General features: G+C 37.8%; 1 protein-coding gene across 2 annotated transcripts in view; it reads right to left on the bottom strand.

The window, feature by feature from the left end:
* The window catches only part of LOC139789739 (uncharacterized), a 42,196-nt gene that overhangs the window by 22,816 nt on the left and 2,269 nt on the right, over positions 1–17,111 (bottom strand). The window contains exons 1-5 of one of the 2 annotated variants that reach the window (XM_071730747.1): positions 12,584–15,160; positions 10,052–10,143; positions 6,563–9,028; positions 3,724–3,906; positions 1,063–1,230 (exon numbers count right to left, since the gene is read on the bottom strand). In XM_071730747.1, the coding sequence (XP_071586848.1) occupies positions 1,063–1,230; positions 3,724–3,906; positions 6,563–9,028; positions 10,052–10,109 (2,875 nt within the window). In that variant the 5' untranslated portion in view covers positions 10,110–10,143; positions 12,584–15,160. Of the gene's footprint in view, positions 1–1,062; positions 1,231–3,723; positions 3,907–6,562; positions 9,029–10,051; positions 10,144–12,583; positions 15,161–17,111 lie in introns of those variants that run through there. The other variant, XM_071730746.1, reaches the window with a different exon arrangement.

Genomic DNA, 17,111 nt, shown 5'->3' with positions numbered 1-17,111 from the left:
CTCAAGGTCTAGTGTTATTATTGTGTTTCAAATGGTCTGGCTTGTTAGTAAATCTTATACTCATGAAGGATTTCAGTGTAAATCTGAGTTCTCAGATCATCTGCTTTTGATGATTTGACTGTTTTACTGGGTTCATTTAAAGGAGACAAATTTAAAAACAATTTATTATCCCTGTTTTGTCTTAGTATTTGTGAGGCAGAAATTGCTTTAAAGTTTACTTTGCTAGCAGGCCAATTGATGTTTCATGTCTGAAAGAATATGGGTATTTCAATACCTAGTTTCACTGTCTTGCTGAACTTCTGAGTTCTCCCTTGGAACAAGAGGCAATCAAAATACCTCCTCAACATGTTTTCAAATATTTTAAGGGAGATTTTCCATACTTGGAGCTTTATAGAGGACATTTGCTTTCTTTCCTATTGCTAATGATTTATGAGCTCCAGCAAAGAACTAGCTCCTGTAAGCCACAGAGGTTTTTCATTTTTCTCAGTTCTTTTCAGTAACTCCACATTTGAAAAGTGAAGGAAAACTTCCCACCCCCCTGCAAAATTTAATCATTATTATATCTTTTTCATGACAGGGTTTAAACTACAGGTATAAACAACCCTTCTTACTCACAGCAAGCATGAATCTTTTCTTTCTGGTTCTACCATATTTGAAAGTTTGATGGAAAACAGATTTTATGACCTCTATAGTACTTTATGTCCATAAATTGCTGTGATTTTGCCATGCTTCAAGAAGCCATGAAATTACATTGCTTCTACCTTGCTCATGAAGCAAGAGAGATGTATTTATGACCTATTACCAATACCAGTTTTGTCAAGTCAAGTAATTATATTTTGCAAGATAGTTGCTACATAAGAACTGAATTATTTATAAAGAAATATATATATATGTATGTATATATATATATAAAACATTTTAGCTTCTTGGCTTACTCCTTTTCCTGTCATAAGCATAAACATGCAGCACCTTCTCCAAAATGTTGTCCCCCTGCAGTCCTCAGAGTGCCCAAAATAAATACAGTTTTATGAATTTTATTACCTGTTGCTTTAGCCAACTTACTTGCCACTGGTCTAGGTCTTTTGCTGAGACATCTAGGACTATTATCTGGAGAAACATCATCTCCTCTGAAAACCCAGGAAGCAGAATGAAAATTTTCTGTATAAAAACCTCTGTCCTCATTTTCAGAATATAGTCCCAGGTCTACTGACCGAGCATCCTCCGAATTTACTGTCATGAGAATAAAAGAAGCAAAAGTAATGTCAGCAGGGAAAATGCATGAAAAATAACTGACCCCAGCCAGTCAGCATGGAATAAGAGCCACAAGCATCTTAGTGAATGGTTTGTAATGTTTGTACTTAGTTCTGAAATTTTGTTACTGAAAAAATGTTTTAGCATAAATTGTCTGAGATGAAAAAAAAACAATGCTCCTTTTGGTATAAAATGTCTGTTATAACACATCTAGATTTAGTGCAGCTGGAGAGAGGTTCTATTTGCTTTGTTTATTCTTTGTTTGCTGTGGCAATTAGCCAGAATGATTTCCAGTTTCAAACCAGAAAAGATAAAAATCAATCTCTAATTTTGTTCTGCTAGTTACTTACTGAATTTATCTAACTGGCAGTCTTTTTTAAGTTTGACAGTTTGCTTAACTGTATATATCTAGACAAATACTTCACATCCACTGGCTTCTTCCTTAGTATGAAGAAAGTATGAAATGGTATGACTAACTGTATCAAAAGATTAAGTGGTCAATGGTATACAAAGCTACTAGTAAATAAACAAAAATAATTAAACCAATAAATACTAGTAAGCTCTTATATTCAAAGCACATCTTAGCTTGCAACCACAAATTCATAAATTAAGAAACCTAGTGTCAAGCAATTCAGCATAGTATTTTCCCTGTTTAATACTGAATTGTTATAACTGTAGTAGATCTTAAAATATGACAAATAGGGAAGCCTACAGAATTAATTGCTGCTGTGCTGACATTATGGATTCAGGCCATGATACTTATTGAATGTCTTTTAACCTCTCCCCTCCTAGAGTTTTTGGCAGATATGAAAACCTGAGCAGTTTATGATTGTCAGGAACAAACTGCGCTTGGGTTCTTTTCAGCTGCTGGAAGAACTATGTAAGGAGCTGCTTCCTCCAAGTATCAGTTATGTCAAGTCTGCAAACACCAGGGAACAGCTTAGCTACCAAAGCAAAAGGGACAGAAGTCTCAGGCCTGTAGCATGATATACAAAATTATTAAATACTTGGATTTTTTACAGAATTGTCTGCTCACTCACTGGTTCTGGTTTGGTTTTGTGATTTTTTCTTTTTTTTTTTTTTTGTTTGTTTGAGGTTTTTTTTGAAGTTTTGCTTTCTTCTTTTTTTTTTAAATAATAATATTTACTCTATAAAACCATCGTGTGACAGATCCAGTAAATTTTATTGTCCAGCTTTATCCTCCTGAGACATTACTGTTGTAATGAATGAACAGTTTATCTTGGTGTATGTATCTCCTGATAGGTTTTTGGAGCTCTGGTGATTTAAAATGGTAACTTTCCAATCTCCTTGCCATGATCTTCAATCTGTGTTAGGAGCAAAGAATGGAAATGGCTACCAATAATCAGCTGTTTCATTTCCATGCAAAATAAGTCAGTCACCCCGTGGCTTTGTTAACAGGCATTAAAAAGTTAGGTATTGACTCAGTTATCTGAACATAGCTAGCTGGTACAATATCAGATGTCTTTTGGTATTTCAATTGCCATCCAGTTATTGCTTCCAAAAGGCATGGGTCCCCTGTAGGTCATGTATCTGAGAACTCTATTGGTGACCCAGCTGGCAACTGACACCTATGTTTAGGGAGTGACATGAGATCCTGATGATGTAGGACTTACCTCTTCATTACAGACACAATGTATTTACAGATTATCCTGTATTTGACCTGCACTGAAGTCTTACAGGCTTCAGTCTTCCGTAGTTTTGCATTTAACTTTCTTCAGAAAGGGTACTATACATCTACAAATAGCACTTCCCTTGCCAAAAGTAAATGTTAGATCACAAAATACTTCCACAGGGAGGTGCACCTTTCTTCTTCTGTACAAAGTACTTCTTGCATTACTGAAATAGCAAAACAGGAGGCAAAGGCAGTGTGAAGTAAGAAGTACCACATATGTTCTCTCCTAGACTGTATAATCCTTGCTTGGGGACTCCATCTGTATGAAATGTAAATTCATTAATCTTTAATTCCTTCTCGTGTTTGGTACAGGCTGAAGCATATTCTGAAGTGACAGATTTCTTAATGAGACTGTTGTGGAACTGTTCCAGTAACTGAAGGGGCAGTGAAGGACAATCTAGGCAACAAACCTGAAGATGAAAGGTGGAGTCATTATCTTATTGAAAAGAGAGGGACTCCCACCTCACCAGGGCTTTAATATAAGAAAGGTAGTCATCAGGATTATTATTTTTGTTACACCCTCAAAGCTGCAGCCATAGGTTATTACCTGTTTGTATCTAGAGTTTGTGTAAACATTAATTCCATATGGGCAAGGATGATGCAATCAACTTCTTTTTCAGTCATTGTTCTCTTGCTTATAGGAATATGCTTGCTCATGATGATGACTGAGATAGAGTCTCAGATTATGAACTGAAGACCAGTTTCCCTAGCTGAAAGCCCTGTCAGAGTGTCAATCACACAAAGGAGAAAGAACACAATTGTAAGACTAATGTACTCACTCGATCCCTCAGTGACGGTGCTGTTTATGGAACTTCCTCCAGCTGAGCTGCATTTTTTGCTGTTCTTGAACTGTTTCCGTCTCCTGGCCCACTGGTCTATTGCTTCTTCCTGGGAACTATCACTTGCTCTGGTGTCTTTCATCAAAGGTAGCTTTCTGTTTTTATTAATTTCTGATTTCAAGTCTAAATTATACATAGTTTATGAAGAAGACAACTTAAGCAATTATACAGTTTAGAATTTCCAATTCTAACTACAAGAATAACCTAACCACAGAAACGAAAATATCAAATAATACAAAAAAGTATTAATAAAGTATATATTTCAGACTAATTGAGAGCTTCATACAGAGAAAAGTACATGAGATTACTTTGTGACAGTTGTGAATACCCACTAGGACATTTGTATGGCATCATTTTTATGCAGAGACATATAAATTGCTCATGAATTTTATTTACAAGTGCTTATACATTTTTTAAGTGTCCAGTATGTAGATATATCAAATGCTATTTAAACATTAAAAATCTTGCAAGACACACAAGCAGGTGAAAGGAGGATGTAACTTTCTACTTTAGAAAGGTAGGTTTCTTTCTAGGTAGGGCAGTATAAATTTATTTGCTGCATTACTATTTCAGCTAAAACAACAACTGGGAAACAGACTTTGTGTTAGATTCTATTCTGAAAATGGAGCTGTACTCACTGTCTAGGGCAGATATGGAGAAAGTGAGCCCAGCCTCAGTGGGCTCCATAGAGGACTATGTAAGTGCTCTTTTTGCTCAATAGCCTCCTCTGGCTTCAGCCAATTCTCCATCACAGACTTGTGCCACTGAGCCCTGTTTCCAGGCCAGATGACTGTTGCTGAGAGTCTGGAGCCTGATTTCTTGTAGTGTCTTTACAGTGCTCTTTGCATGACTCCTTGCCCCTCTGATAATAATTAGGTCCCCCTGCAACAACAGCAGTATGGACTCCTCTCCCCCATCCTGTTCACAACATTTGCATCTGTTTTGCTCCTCTGTTCTAGATACTGTCACTCTTTGTTGAAAAATGCAATGTTTCTAGCATCATTGAAATACCAAGCACAGGAAGTCCCACACTGGCCCTTAAGCCCATTGTCTTAACTAAATAGCTTGTTATTCTCCCATTAGACGTAGACTTCGATTCATATTAATGAGTTTTAAAACTTCAAATGCTTCTACTTTCTGGATGTACACATTTACTCATTTAAATAGTATCTCCACAGCATTGTTAAGAATTACTCAGATGGAAATTCAAAATATGGTCACAGATCAAGAGAGGGCAACAATAACAACAGGTGAAGTGGTAGAAAAAAGAAGGAACACATACATTCTTAGCAAGGGGCAAACTTGGAAGGTAAAGGTAAGACATGGGCATAAAATCAAAATCCAAAAAATAGATACACCTCACCTCTATAATGTGTGTTTCACCACTGAGTTCTGATGTATAAGAACTCGAGGTCTTTAAGCATGCAACCTTCCTTCAGTGTCTTCTTTCTATACCTTGTTCTAAAGAGATTTCCATTTAATTAATTCTCTATTTATTTTAGTATTTTAGATATTGATCTATATAGCAGTATCTGCCTATATAGAATATCTATGTACTCTACATAGGCTTCAGATATTTTTGAAATTTCTTTTACCAATGCCAAACAAGACAACTTTTTAGGAAACAGAATATTCAGCTGTAAGGAACCTACAACAATCATTTCATCCAGCTGCCTGACCAACTCAGGGTTGACCAAAAGTTCAAGCCTGTAATGAAAGGCATTGTCCAAATGCCTCTTTTTAAGGCATGGAAAGGCGTGAGTCATTAAAAACCTCTCTAGGAAGCCTTTTCCAGTGTTTGACCACACACTCAGTAAAGAAATACTTCCTAATTCCAGTCTTGAAGTCCTCTGGAGCAGTTTGAAAAATTTCCACGTCCTCTCATTGCATAAGGGGAAGATGAGATCAGAACCTTCCCCTCCACTTTTCCTCCTCAGGAAGCTGCAGAGACTAATGAGGTTGCCTCACAGCCTCCTTTTCTCCAAACTAGGCAAGCCTAGTCCTTAGCTGTTCCTTCATGGACATGCCTTCCAGCCCTGAGACAAACATACCAGTATTTTCTGCAGATATTGTGAACTAGAAAGATTATTAAAAACTTTCTAATGTTTTTCTCTATGATTCTTGAGGATAGCTTCCCATGAGAAGGATGTAGTCCTAACCTCCATACCTGATGAAAACATTATCTTCTGTAGAGGTAAATATGAGTTAGAGTAGCATATAATTTGGTTAATAATAAAAAAATAAAATTAAAGTGTTGAGGAGTGTTTAAAGTGTTTAGAGTGGTATTTCAAAAACACACAAACATCTATGTGTGTGTACATGTCAACAATATAAAAAGCTTACACTGTAGCGTGCAGTGTCTCAGTATGAATTTACTTAGAATTCAGTGTTTACTTGGAACACTTGGATTCCAGAAACAGGTTTATGTCGTTTCAAATCAGACTATGAGTCCATGTTTCATGGCAACTGCAGCCAACCTGTTTTGGTGTTCACTTCCTCACTAGAAGTGTAGGATGAGTTGACTGCATAATGTAGAAAACCCATTTCTTGAGTAAAGCTGAATTAACATTTTCTTTATTTTTTATTTAAATTACTTGGTTCTACAAAATGATTCCTTGGATCCTCAACACAACAGCCAAATGGCTAAGCATACCAATATCATCTCTTTGTTAAGTTATTAATAACCTTTAATTTTCCCCAAAAAAAAAAAAAAAGCACTAAGCCACCTATGCAAAAGGTGTGTAAATGATACTAACTACAGAAGTCTTATAAGACCTACCTTTCTGACTAATCTGTTTTAGTGATGATGGGGCAATATCTGCCTCCTGATTAAAATCTTCATTCATTTCAATATTTTTCTCAACTTTATCAGTGCTGGATTTGACAAACTGAGGTTGTTTATGTACTCCAGGTTCTCTCCTTATGCTTTCATCAGTTGATAGCTTACTGCAAAAGTTTTCCAGTCTTTTCTTGATGTATGAAAGTTCAGTGAAATTCTCTTTCTTTTCTGTATTGGTATAAGAATCAGATAATATTGCATCCTGTGCCAAATCATTTTGGGAATCAGATTGAACAAGGTTGCTCCCAGATACGTCTTGCATCTTACAAGAGCTTTCTGATTCATTATTTATGCCATGCTCATTGGGATCTAATAGCACAGGTGACAGTAAGGATTTTTCTTGTATACTACAGGGAAGTTTAGGCTCTTTTCTTACTGCAGAGCCAGAGGAATCAGGTATCATTTTAGTTTCACCTTGGATTAGTCTTCTTTCTAGCTCTGCAGTTATTACAGTCATTACTGACCCTCTCCCTGTCTTTGTTACCTCAGGATTTGCACAGAATGGGCGAAAATTTTGCTGTAAAGGTGAAAGATGGTTTGGAGCACTTTCTGCAGATGCATAATTAGTACTTCCCTGATCATTGGTAAGTTCACCCAAAGGGCTTCTAGAATGTGGAGAGACTTGTACCAGCTGAGTTTTATTCTGCAATTCAGAGTGTTTTTCTAGACAGTTGTACTCTGGTGTCCCCTCATCTAAAGCATCTTCAGTAGACTCAGAGTTTTTCTCCCATATGGCTAGGTTTCTCAGAGGCTTTGCATTACATTTTTCTTTTTCCTCATCTATAGTATCACTGGAATGAAGGCTCTCTACTAATGTTTCTTCTGTTTCGTTACTTTGCCCCACGTAGTCTACATAGTCATTCAGTAAGAAAGTGTCATCTAGACTTCCTTCAGTCTCAGATGAACAAATGGTAATATTATGATCAAATGACACAAAACCATACTGATATGAAGACTTAAATCTTCTCAAACTTTCCAGTGAGGAGGTGAGGTCAGGACACTTATAAAGTTCTGTATAGCTGGTATGGATGAGTGAGTTCCCCTTATAGACATCTCCTCTGGCCTCCTTACATAATACTTTTAAGGATGGCAATGAATAAAATCCAGAATCAGTTCTAGGGTGAACTAGTGATGGTACATCAAAGGTAGTATCTGGGAAAGACTTTCTTCTTGCTGGTTTTTCTCTTATGTCTCTGCATTTGTCACAGTTATTTCTTTCTTGACTTAATACATTGTTCTTGCTGATATGATCTTTCCCAGAATTCGGATTATTCAAGACATTACTATTTACAAGACTATTTGTATTATTTATTTTTGAGAAAAATATTTTATCTTTTGAAAAATCTTCCTTTTCATTGATGTGGTCTTCATAGTCCTTTTTTTTATTCCTACAGAAATAATTTTCTTTCTCCCAAATGCTCAAGGCTGTAGAGAAGCTGTCAGATTCCTTACTGTGACTAACAAGGTACCCAGGCTCCCCCTCTGCAACTGTATTCAAATCCGTTTCGTCACAGTCAGCAAACTCTTTTGGTGGAGGAAGAAGTGTACATCCATCTAGGAATGCATAATCCACTTTTTCATGAAAGATAAAAGATGACTCACAGCCTGTACTGTAAGGTGTCTCTGTTACAGAATAATCTGTCCCACTCCAGTAGGTACATTCGTGTTCCCCACTGCACGTTTTGCTCTGTGCTTCTTCACCAGGTTTGACATTAATCTTTAGGTTTTTATTTCTGCTAGTATATTCCACTGTAATTTCCTTTTCTTCAATGTTCATTTTCAGGGAGGGATTTATGCTGATGGCTGTTTGAATTTTGTGTTTACAGGATCCCTTATGTTTCCCACTGTGTTCTGCTGAGTGCTCAGTTGAAGCACACTGGTATACTGAACATTTTGAGCACTGGCTTTTCTCGTTTTGGCGTTTTTTGTTCTTTGAACTTTTCCTTTTTTCAGCTACAAGGTTTGATCCAGAATCAAACAAAAAAACGTTCTCAATTTCTACTTTCACATTCAAAGAACCACATTTTACTTCTGCAGTAATTTTTCCAGTAGTCAGGCTACCTGACTCTGTAGAGTCTGGCTTGCCCCACAGGGTAATTTTTCCTGTGGAGGAGCCCTCTGATTCATCAAGAGTTACTGTAGCTAGAATTTCATCTTGCTGAGGAGAGAACATTTGAGGAGGGTAGGTTTTTTCCTTCTTTCCTTCTTTTTCATTGTCTGATACGTTATCAAGGTCTTTGTCTTCAGCTGCATCTGAGCTACTCTGATTCTTGTTTTCATTTTTTCCATTTTCTTCAGTACTGTTGACATCCAGTGGCTCAGTGAAGTGAGCCAGAGTGTCATCTGCTTTATTTTCAAGGTCTCCTATATTTTGTTGGCACTTACAAATAGGTGCAAACTGTTCATCTAATTTAATGTGAAAAAAAGAAAAAAAATTTTTCCCATGATTTGGTAAGCAGTATCACAAAGGTATGATTAGCTTTGAGACTGTTTTCATTAAAAATGTCTATTTTATCTTGAAAGTATAGTGTATCTTCCAAAATATGATGCTTTCATTTCAGTATAAATTTCTTTTGTCTTAGCTATCTGATAAGTAATGTGAAGTCAGACAAACAGGCAGGCCAGGTTCACTCTCTCTGATAGAGGAAATTAATACATTAACATTTTTTTCCTTAAAAAGTCTTACAGTTATTAGGTAATAAGGTATTCTATTTGCATTTAGAAAGATCTAGCCTATTTACTTCCATTACTCATCTCAGTGTTTAATTAATTCCTGTGAATACAACGGGACAATCAATATTCCATTAGGTGTTTGCAATTTGGGGCAAATTACATGGAACTTAGCTTTTCTAATCCTTTTAAAGATGAGGAAAGAGATTAATGAATATTGTCACAAACACAGAGCAGATCAGTGGCACATTTCCAGGAAACCTGAGTCACAGTTCCCTGTTCAAAGCAGAAGAAAATACTGTTCACTGGCAGAACAGCACCAGGCAAGATTTCATGGCATTCATATACAACTACATAAACTTCTGCCTTGCTTGAGCTTTTTTTATAATAGGTCATGCGCATTAGAGAACAGTTTAATATGACATGTACCTAAGCAAAATTATAATAAGCTTTTACACTTAGACAGCGCTGAGACACTTAATTTAAGAATGCTGCAAATTTGAGCCAGTTTAGCTCTTCAGAAAGAAGAGCTATCTTTGCCAGATATGTAGGATAAAAACTCAACTAAAATAAAACAACATGCATTATCAAGACATTAGATATATGTACCCTATTGGAGTGTAAATATTCCCAATTTGTAAATATCCCAATTTCAATCTTTGGATACAAAGATTGTTTTCTTTCTTTATGAGTAAATGGAGAATAGTAACTTACGATTCTGAGATTTTTACTTCAAGTTAAGCATTTCTATAAACTTACATTCTCTGAAATCAGAGCTCTTTCTGCCCCTGCAGCTTTTTCTTCTTTTTCTGCTCATTTCTAAAAACTGAGGGCATCTGGGTTCCACTCTTCTGTGTGGGAGGGAAAACATTGGATAATAAGAAAGTTTGCCTGGAATAATTTTCCTCTAACTCTGTCAGGATCTCTACCTTGGCTTTTCTCCTGCATAAAGCCTGACTCTATAATGAAAACAAGAAAAAGTGCTAGAACTAATGCATCTATTATGTACTAATGCCTCTATTTTGTTCTCTTGGTTATTTAGGAATAAATTCTCAAAGGTTTCTAAATTACAGCTTAGAATAAAGGTCTGAGGACAAGACCTATGAGGCCTGAACCAATCCTCTTTGAAGTCTATGGAAGATTTGGGCTGTATTTAAGGTCTTTTTAAAGAGAAGTTTAATAGGAATGACTGTTACCATTAAGTACTGGATTTGAATTAAAATGGCTTTGGGGATAAGGTTAGCATGGCTCAAGGTGGATGGAGTAAAAAAGTGAAAAACACATTGAATAATACCAAAAAAAAAAACCAAACCAAAAAACCAAAAAAACCAAAATGAAAAGGAAAAACTGCAAGAAGGATGCTGAACCGTAAGGAGATAGAAAGTATTTTGGATTAATTAAAATTAAAATCATATGATTTCATATTTTTCTTATAGTTGTAATGTATGTTTATGCCAGACTTTCTCATGGCAAAACATATGACTTTGCAGAATAAATGAAAGGTCTAAGATGGTCACTAAGTCCAGTGGCCTACTATTCAAACAGCACTTAGTGGCATGGAACAATCTGAAAGTACCAAAGGTGGACAGGACTGTGGGAAATGATCTTCTAAAACTTAATACTTGGTATACAGCAGCGAAATCATCAGCAGAGATAGACACAGGTCAAAGCTGCTCATAGTGGTAGTGTTACAGGATTTTCTGTGTGGTCAAAAATTAATTGTATGACCCAGCTAACTAGGATGATTAAGTTTTGGCTTGTGTTTTTTTGTTTGTTTGTTTTTCTTGGTGTTTTTTTTGGTTATTTTTGTGATTTGTAGTAAGTACTTACAAATGATAATTTAGAATTAATGTTTGCACTGTTCACTTGTGATTAAGACTATCTCTTAGATGTTAATTTTCTTATATAAATATTGATTTTAGTAAAACATGCAGTGTGTTAAATTTCAAGTAAACACTGGGAAGAACCATAATGATGCAAATAGGTTTATTGTCTTTACTACATTTCTGTATGTTAATTTATTAACATTTTAATAGTATTTCTTTCAGATAATGCAGGTGATGGCAATCTCTGTGATAACAAAGGCAGCAAAATATCTTTCTAACATAAGCTTCTCAGATTATCTTGTTAGGTAGGAAAATCTTTTACTTCACTTTTATGAGTTTATATAAAGGAGATTCTGTATGAAAACATACGTATTCTTAAGTTTTTTAAACAACCATATTCAGTGAAGCTATACAGTAATGATGAGACAGTGCCAAAAATACAAAATTAGAAAACAAGAAAGGAAAATATCGAAAAAAATATTTAATAATCTCAAATCGGAGTGGTGTGGTGAGACAATATATTTGCAAAATATTAATGTTGTTTTAGGATAACTGTAATTGTCCTTTTAGATAGCAAGTATTTTTCTTAGAATTCAGTATATTTTGTTGTAGAAAGTGTAACTATAAAAACACTCAGTGACAGATCACTGAATGCTTCCCCACTGAATTCTATACCATTCACACACTGTAGAATGTATCACAGAATACCCAAACACGGCTTTATTTAAAAAGAACCTTCTACTGTTCTTTCCTTCAGTATTTCAACCACATCAGACCCTCTTAATGAGTTTTTCTACCTACATATTGAATCCTACTTTTTGTCTCCATTTTCCTAGATAGCCTTAATGACAATGAATTTTGTTCTCATTGACTTCCAGTGTTTCTCTTCTTGTGTTTCTCAATATTCCTCTATTCCATATTAATCTTTGACTTTGCTTCCCTATTTACCAACTACATTTGACATCATTTACCACTGCTTAGTTCCCCTCATCCTCTCCTGCTCTAAAATTCTTTGAAAAGATTGATTTTTCCTTGTGAATTCTTCCTCTTACTCTCTTTTCTGATTGTTTTGTAGCATGTTATTTGTATTAGCTTTTATGCATTGAAGCAGATACCCCACAGATAATTCACTTGTAACAGAAATGATGAAATTAGAATGAGTTGTGTGTGAGAATCTCACAGTGCCCTTCAGAATAGGCAAAAAGGGGTTATTTACCTCATTCAAGTCTGCCTAATCCATGTATCCTGCATTTTTACCTCTTTTCTGCAAGGATGTTCCAAATCTCTTTCTCAAGTTTCCAACTAGTACCTTATTTGAATAATTTCAGAATATCCATTTCTGCAGTACTGTTGCCAAGCTATGTATTTTAACATTAACATTAAACATGTGCAAGAAAAGTCATGTGTCACCAATACTGTCTGCTTTAATAGTGTTTCCTTATCGTCTGCCTCAGAGGATATGTACCTTATTTCATTGTTTATAAGTTTTCCATAAAAGACTGGTCTTTAAAAATGTCCTCTAAATGAAACACCTAAAAAGCATGGATAAATGAAATTAATCTGCAACCGATATTGTACTAGGACCCAAAGACTGTTTATTTCATGAACAGTGTTGTGGGACTTTTAATGAGCTGACCAACTCAGGATCTTGCTCTTTCAGATCGTGAAAAGGTAACAAACAGCACCTAATGTATCTGCAGTTCTGATTGTCAAGGAAGGTTCCAGTATAAGCAAACAAGACCATCACTTAACCCACAAATGAGTGTATTCAGGAAATCTAAACCTCATGTATTAAGATTTTGCATTATTTTGGACACTTCTATAACCAATAAGTTACACCAGAAAAGTGTTAAATATGTTTTGAACAATCTTTTTTGAGGATATCCTAGGACCCTTATATTAAAATAACTCCCTGCATGCAGGGTGCTCTTAACTTTAGTTTAAAAAAAAAAAAAAGTTGACTAAAGTAGCAATTAGTCAAATATTTTCAAGATTATTTTAACTGAGAACTGAGAATTCAAGTCCCAATAAGCTAACAGCAAAAATACTCTATATCTCATGGGCTGTACATGCATAAACATTTCTCTCTTTTTAGGGAGAAGGCCTGTCATAGGTCCAGCTTTCGGTTCTTAAAAAAACTAGGTATGACTAATTGTCTTGAAACCTTCTCCCACTTAATAAGCAAATCTTGCTTTCTATTGAATTATTTTGAGCTTTTGTCACAACAAGAATGATGTAGTAATAGCAACAAGCATTTATTTTGTATTTTTTGAGGTGTTTAAAATCTGGCTTCATTTAAAGATATGCACTGTTTTCCATTGTAACAAAATGGGGAACCTATAGATAGGCTCTGTGCTGTAAATGGTCCATATAGAGATGGTATCATATAATGCAAGGGATATTCAATAATTTATTATCATGTATGTAAAAACATGTTTTTAAAAATTGGCACTCTATTGTACATTATATTCGTTATACTGAATAAAACCATTTTATCTTCAGCAAAAATTCTCAAAATACATAAAAAAAATTTCCATGTGTCATTGTTTGAACAGGTGGCACTAAAGAAGGAGGGCTTTCAGACTCTGAGAGGGGTGAAACACAGAGCTGCTGTGCCATGCTGTGGCCCTGGGACCTTCCCAAACAGGACAGAAAATGAAAAACGTGCTCCACCCTGCAGCTGGTGATAATGGTCCCATCTGGAGCCTCTGGCAGAAAGCACCCCATGAGACTTGAGGTCAGCCCTGGGGTTCTGGAGTCAGCAGGTTAAAGGTTCAGAGGCCAATTACACTCCAACTGAAAGAGAAATATTGGCTGCCTATGAAGGAGTTTGAGTCCCTTCAGAAGTGATTGGTAGCAGTGCTCCTCCTGGTACCCTGTCTGCCAGTTCTGAAGTGGATGTTTAAGAAGAGGATCTTGTCTATGCACCATGCCACTGATGCCACCTGTAGTGTCCTGGTTTGGGCCAGGATAGAGCTAATTTTCTGTCTTGTAATTTTGCTTTCAGCTAAGTGTCTTGTTAGTAGCTGTACTTGCTGAAATTAACAACAAGTTTCTCAGTCAGTGTCTGCTTCTAGAACTGATAACACTAAATGTTTATAGTTATGTCTCCAGAATGTCATGCAGAACCAATGCCACAGCTCAGTTCTGAGGAACATCTTATGCTCTGCAAGAGAAAAGGAGTAAGGAGGTCACACCTGCAACCTTCTTTAGGGAGGAGCGGGCAAGAGAAATGACCAAAATTGACCAAACAGAGTATTCCATCCCATATTCACCACAGTCAGTATAAATTTGAGGTTTCATGAAGGTTAAACCCCTTCTTCTTCCTTCCTGCCTTTGGCCTTTTGCCTTTGCCCTTCTTCACCTGTTCCTGTTTGCTTTGGCATCCTGGGAGGATTCTGTCCATCCCTCTGCATGTGTTCCTGATCCATGCCAGCCTGAATCTGTGTGTTCCTACCTCCATCTCCTGACTGCTGCTGACTCCAGGACTCCTGGACTTTCCCAGGGCTGCCCTGCAGTCTTGATGGTGATGTGCTACTGGGGGAAAAAGGTGTGGAACATGGTATCATTTCTCTGTATATTTGTATATATTTAATATTTTTTTTCCTTTTTATCATTACTGTTTCATTAAAGCTGTGTAGTTTAGTTTCCAACCAATAAGTGTCTCTCCCTTATTCTCTCCCCTTTTTTTATCAGGGAGGGGAAGGAGATTAATAGAGAACAACTGTCAGCTGGTTAATTGCCAGCCCAGCATTAAACTGTGACACAGAGTAAGGGGATTGCCTTGATAACACAGTGAGGTCAAACAGGGGGCCCTGATTGTCCAGGCATCATGGAGGAGATTACAAACAGACCAGAGGGTGAAGATTTTGGAATGGCACCAGATGAGATAGTGAAGTGTGCCGAGGAAGCTCCTCCATACAATGAACCTTAAGATGATGAGTAGAAATTTGCTTTCTTCACCGATGGATCCTCCTGTCTTATAAGAAGTCAGCAGAGGTGGAAAGCAGCAGTTTGGAGTCCTACACAACAAATTGCACAAGCATCTGAGGGGGATGGTGAATCCAGCCAGTTTGTAGAGGTGAAAGACATCCAGCTGGCTCTGGACATAGCTGAACGGGAAAAGTGTCCAGTGCTTTGCCTCTACACTGACTCACGGATGGCAGCAAATGCCTTGTGGGGGTGGCTGAAGGGATGGAAATGGGACAAGTGGCAGTGCAGGGGGAAGCCTGTTTGGGCTGCCACTCTGTGGCAAGGTATCACTGCCTGGTTAGAGACACTGAAGGTAAGGGTACGGCATGTGGACAGCACATACCTAAGAGTGGGACCAGTGAAGACCAGCAAAACCATCAGGTAGACCAGGCAGCTAAAGTGTTTCAAACAGGTTTAGACTGGGAGCACAGAGGTGAACTGTTCTTAGCTCACTGGGCCCATGACACTTCAGGTCACCAAGGCTGAGGTGCAATGTACCAATGGGCCCGTGACCAAGGGGTCGATTTAACTTTAGACACTATTATACAGGTTATTCAAGATTGTGATGTATGTGCAACAGTCAAACAAGCTAAATGGTTAAAACCTTTGTGGTACAGGGGACGTTGGTGTAAATACAAGTATGGAGGGGCCTGACAGGTTGGTGACATCCCACTCCCTCAGTCTCACCAGGGTAAGCACTGTGTGCTCACAATGGTTGAATCAAGCACTGGGTGGTTGGAAACGTACCCTGTGCCTCATGGCACTGCCTGTAACACTGTTCTGGGGTTGGAAAGGCAAGGGTTGTGGTGGCATGGTACCCCAGAGAGCATTGAGTCAGACAATGGGACTAATTTCAAAAACCATCTCATGGACAACTGGGCTAAAGAGTACAGAGTGGATATACCACATTCCCGACCATGCACCAGCATCTGGAAAAACTGAAGGATACAAGGGCTTGCTGAAAACCATCCTGAAAAGGAAGCTGAACATGAGCCAACAGTGTGCCCAGGTAGCCAAGAAGGCCAATGGCATCCTGGCCTGTATCAGGAACAGCGTGGCCAGCAGGTCCAGGGAAGGGATTCTGCCCATGTACTCAGCACTGGTGAGGCCACAGCTTGAGTACTGTGTCCAGTTCTGGGCCCCTCAGTTCAGGAAGGATATTGAGGTCCTGGAGCAGGTCCAAAGGAGGGCAACTAGGTTGGTGAAGGGACTCCAGCACAGATCCTATGAGGAGAGGCTGAGGGAGCTGGGGCTGTTCAGCCTGGAGAAGAGGAGGCTCAGAGGAGACCTCATCACTCTCTACAGCTACCTGAAAGGAGGTTGTAGCCAGGTGGGGGTTGGCCTCTTTTCCCAGACGACTTTCAACAAGACAAGAGGACACAGTCTTAAGTTGTGCCAGGGGGAGGTTTAGGTTGGACATTAGAAAGAATTTCTTTACTGAGAGGGTGATCAAGCATTGGAATGGGCTGCCCCGGGAAGTGGTGGATTCTCCATCCCTGGAGATATTTAAAAAGAGACTGGATGTGGCACTCAGTGCCATGGTCTGGTAACTGCAGCGGTAGTGGATCAAGGGTTGGACTTGATGATCTCTGAGGTCCCTTCCAACCCAGCCAATTCTATGATTCTATGATTCTATGAAAGCAATGGGTGGGACTTTCAAAAATCAGGATATGTAGTTGGCAGAAGCCACCTGGCTAGTTAACAACAGGGGATCTATCAGTAGAACTGGTCCTGCTGAGTCAAACCTTCTACATACAGTGGATAGAGATAAAAGTCCCTGTTGTGTGTGAAAGGAACCTATTGGGAAAAAATGTTTGGGTCTAACCTGCTTTGGGTAATGACAAACCTATCTATGGGATTGTTTCTGCTGTTGTCCAGGACACACTTGATGGGTTATGCAGGAGGACGGGGAAGTCCATTGTGTACCACAGGAGAACTTAACTCCAGCCAAGAGCATTTAGCTTCACTTTGTATAGTTTTGATTGTTATATAAGAGTAGTAAGTTGTAATTAAGTGTTTTT

Source organism: Heliangelus exortis, chromosome Z (genome assembly GCF_036169615.1).
Source record: "Heliangelus exortis chromosome Z, bHelExo1.hap1, whole genome shotgun sequence".
In the NCBI taxonomy this organism is placed as follows: Eukaryota; Metazoa; Chordata; class Aves; order Apodiformes; family Trochilidae; genus Heliangelus; species Heliangelus exortis.
This window is presented reverse-complemented; position numbering and strand designations above follow the sequence as displayed.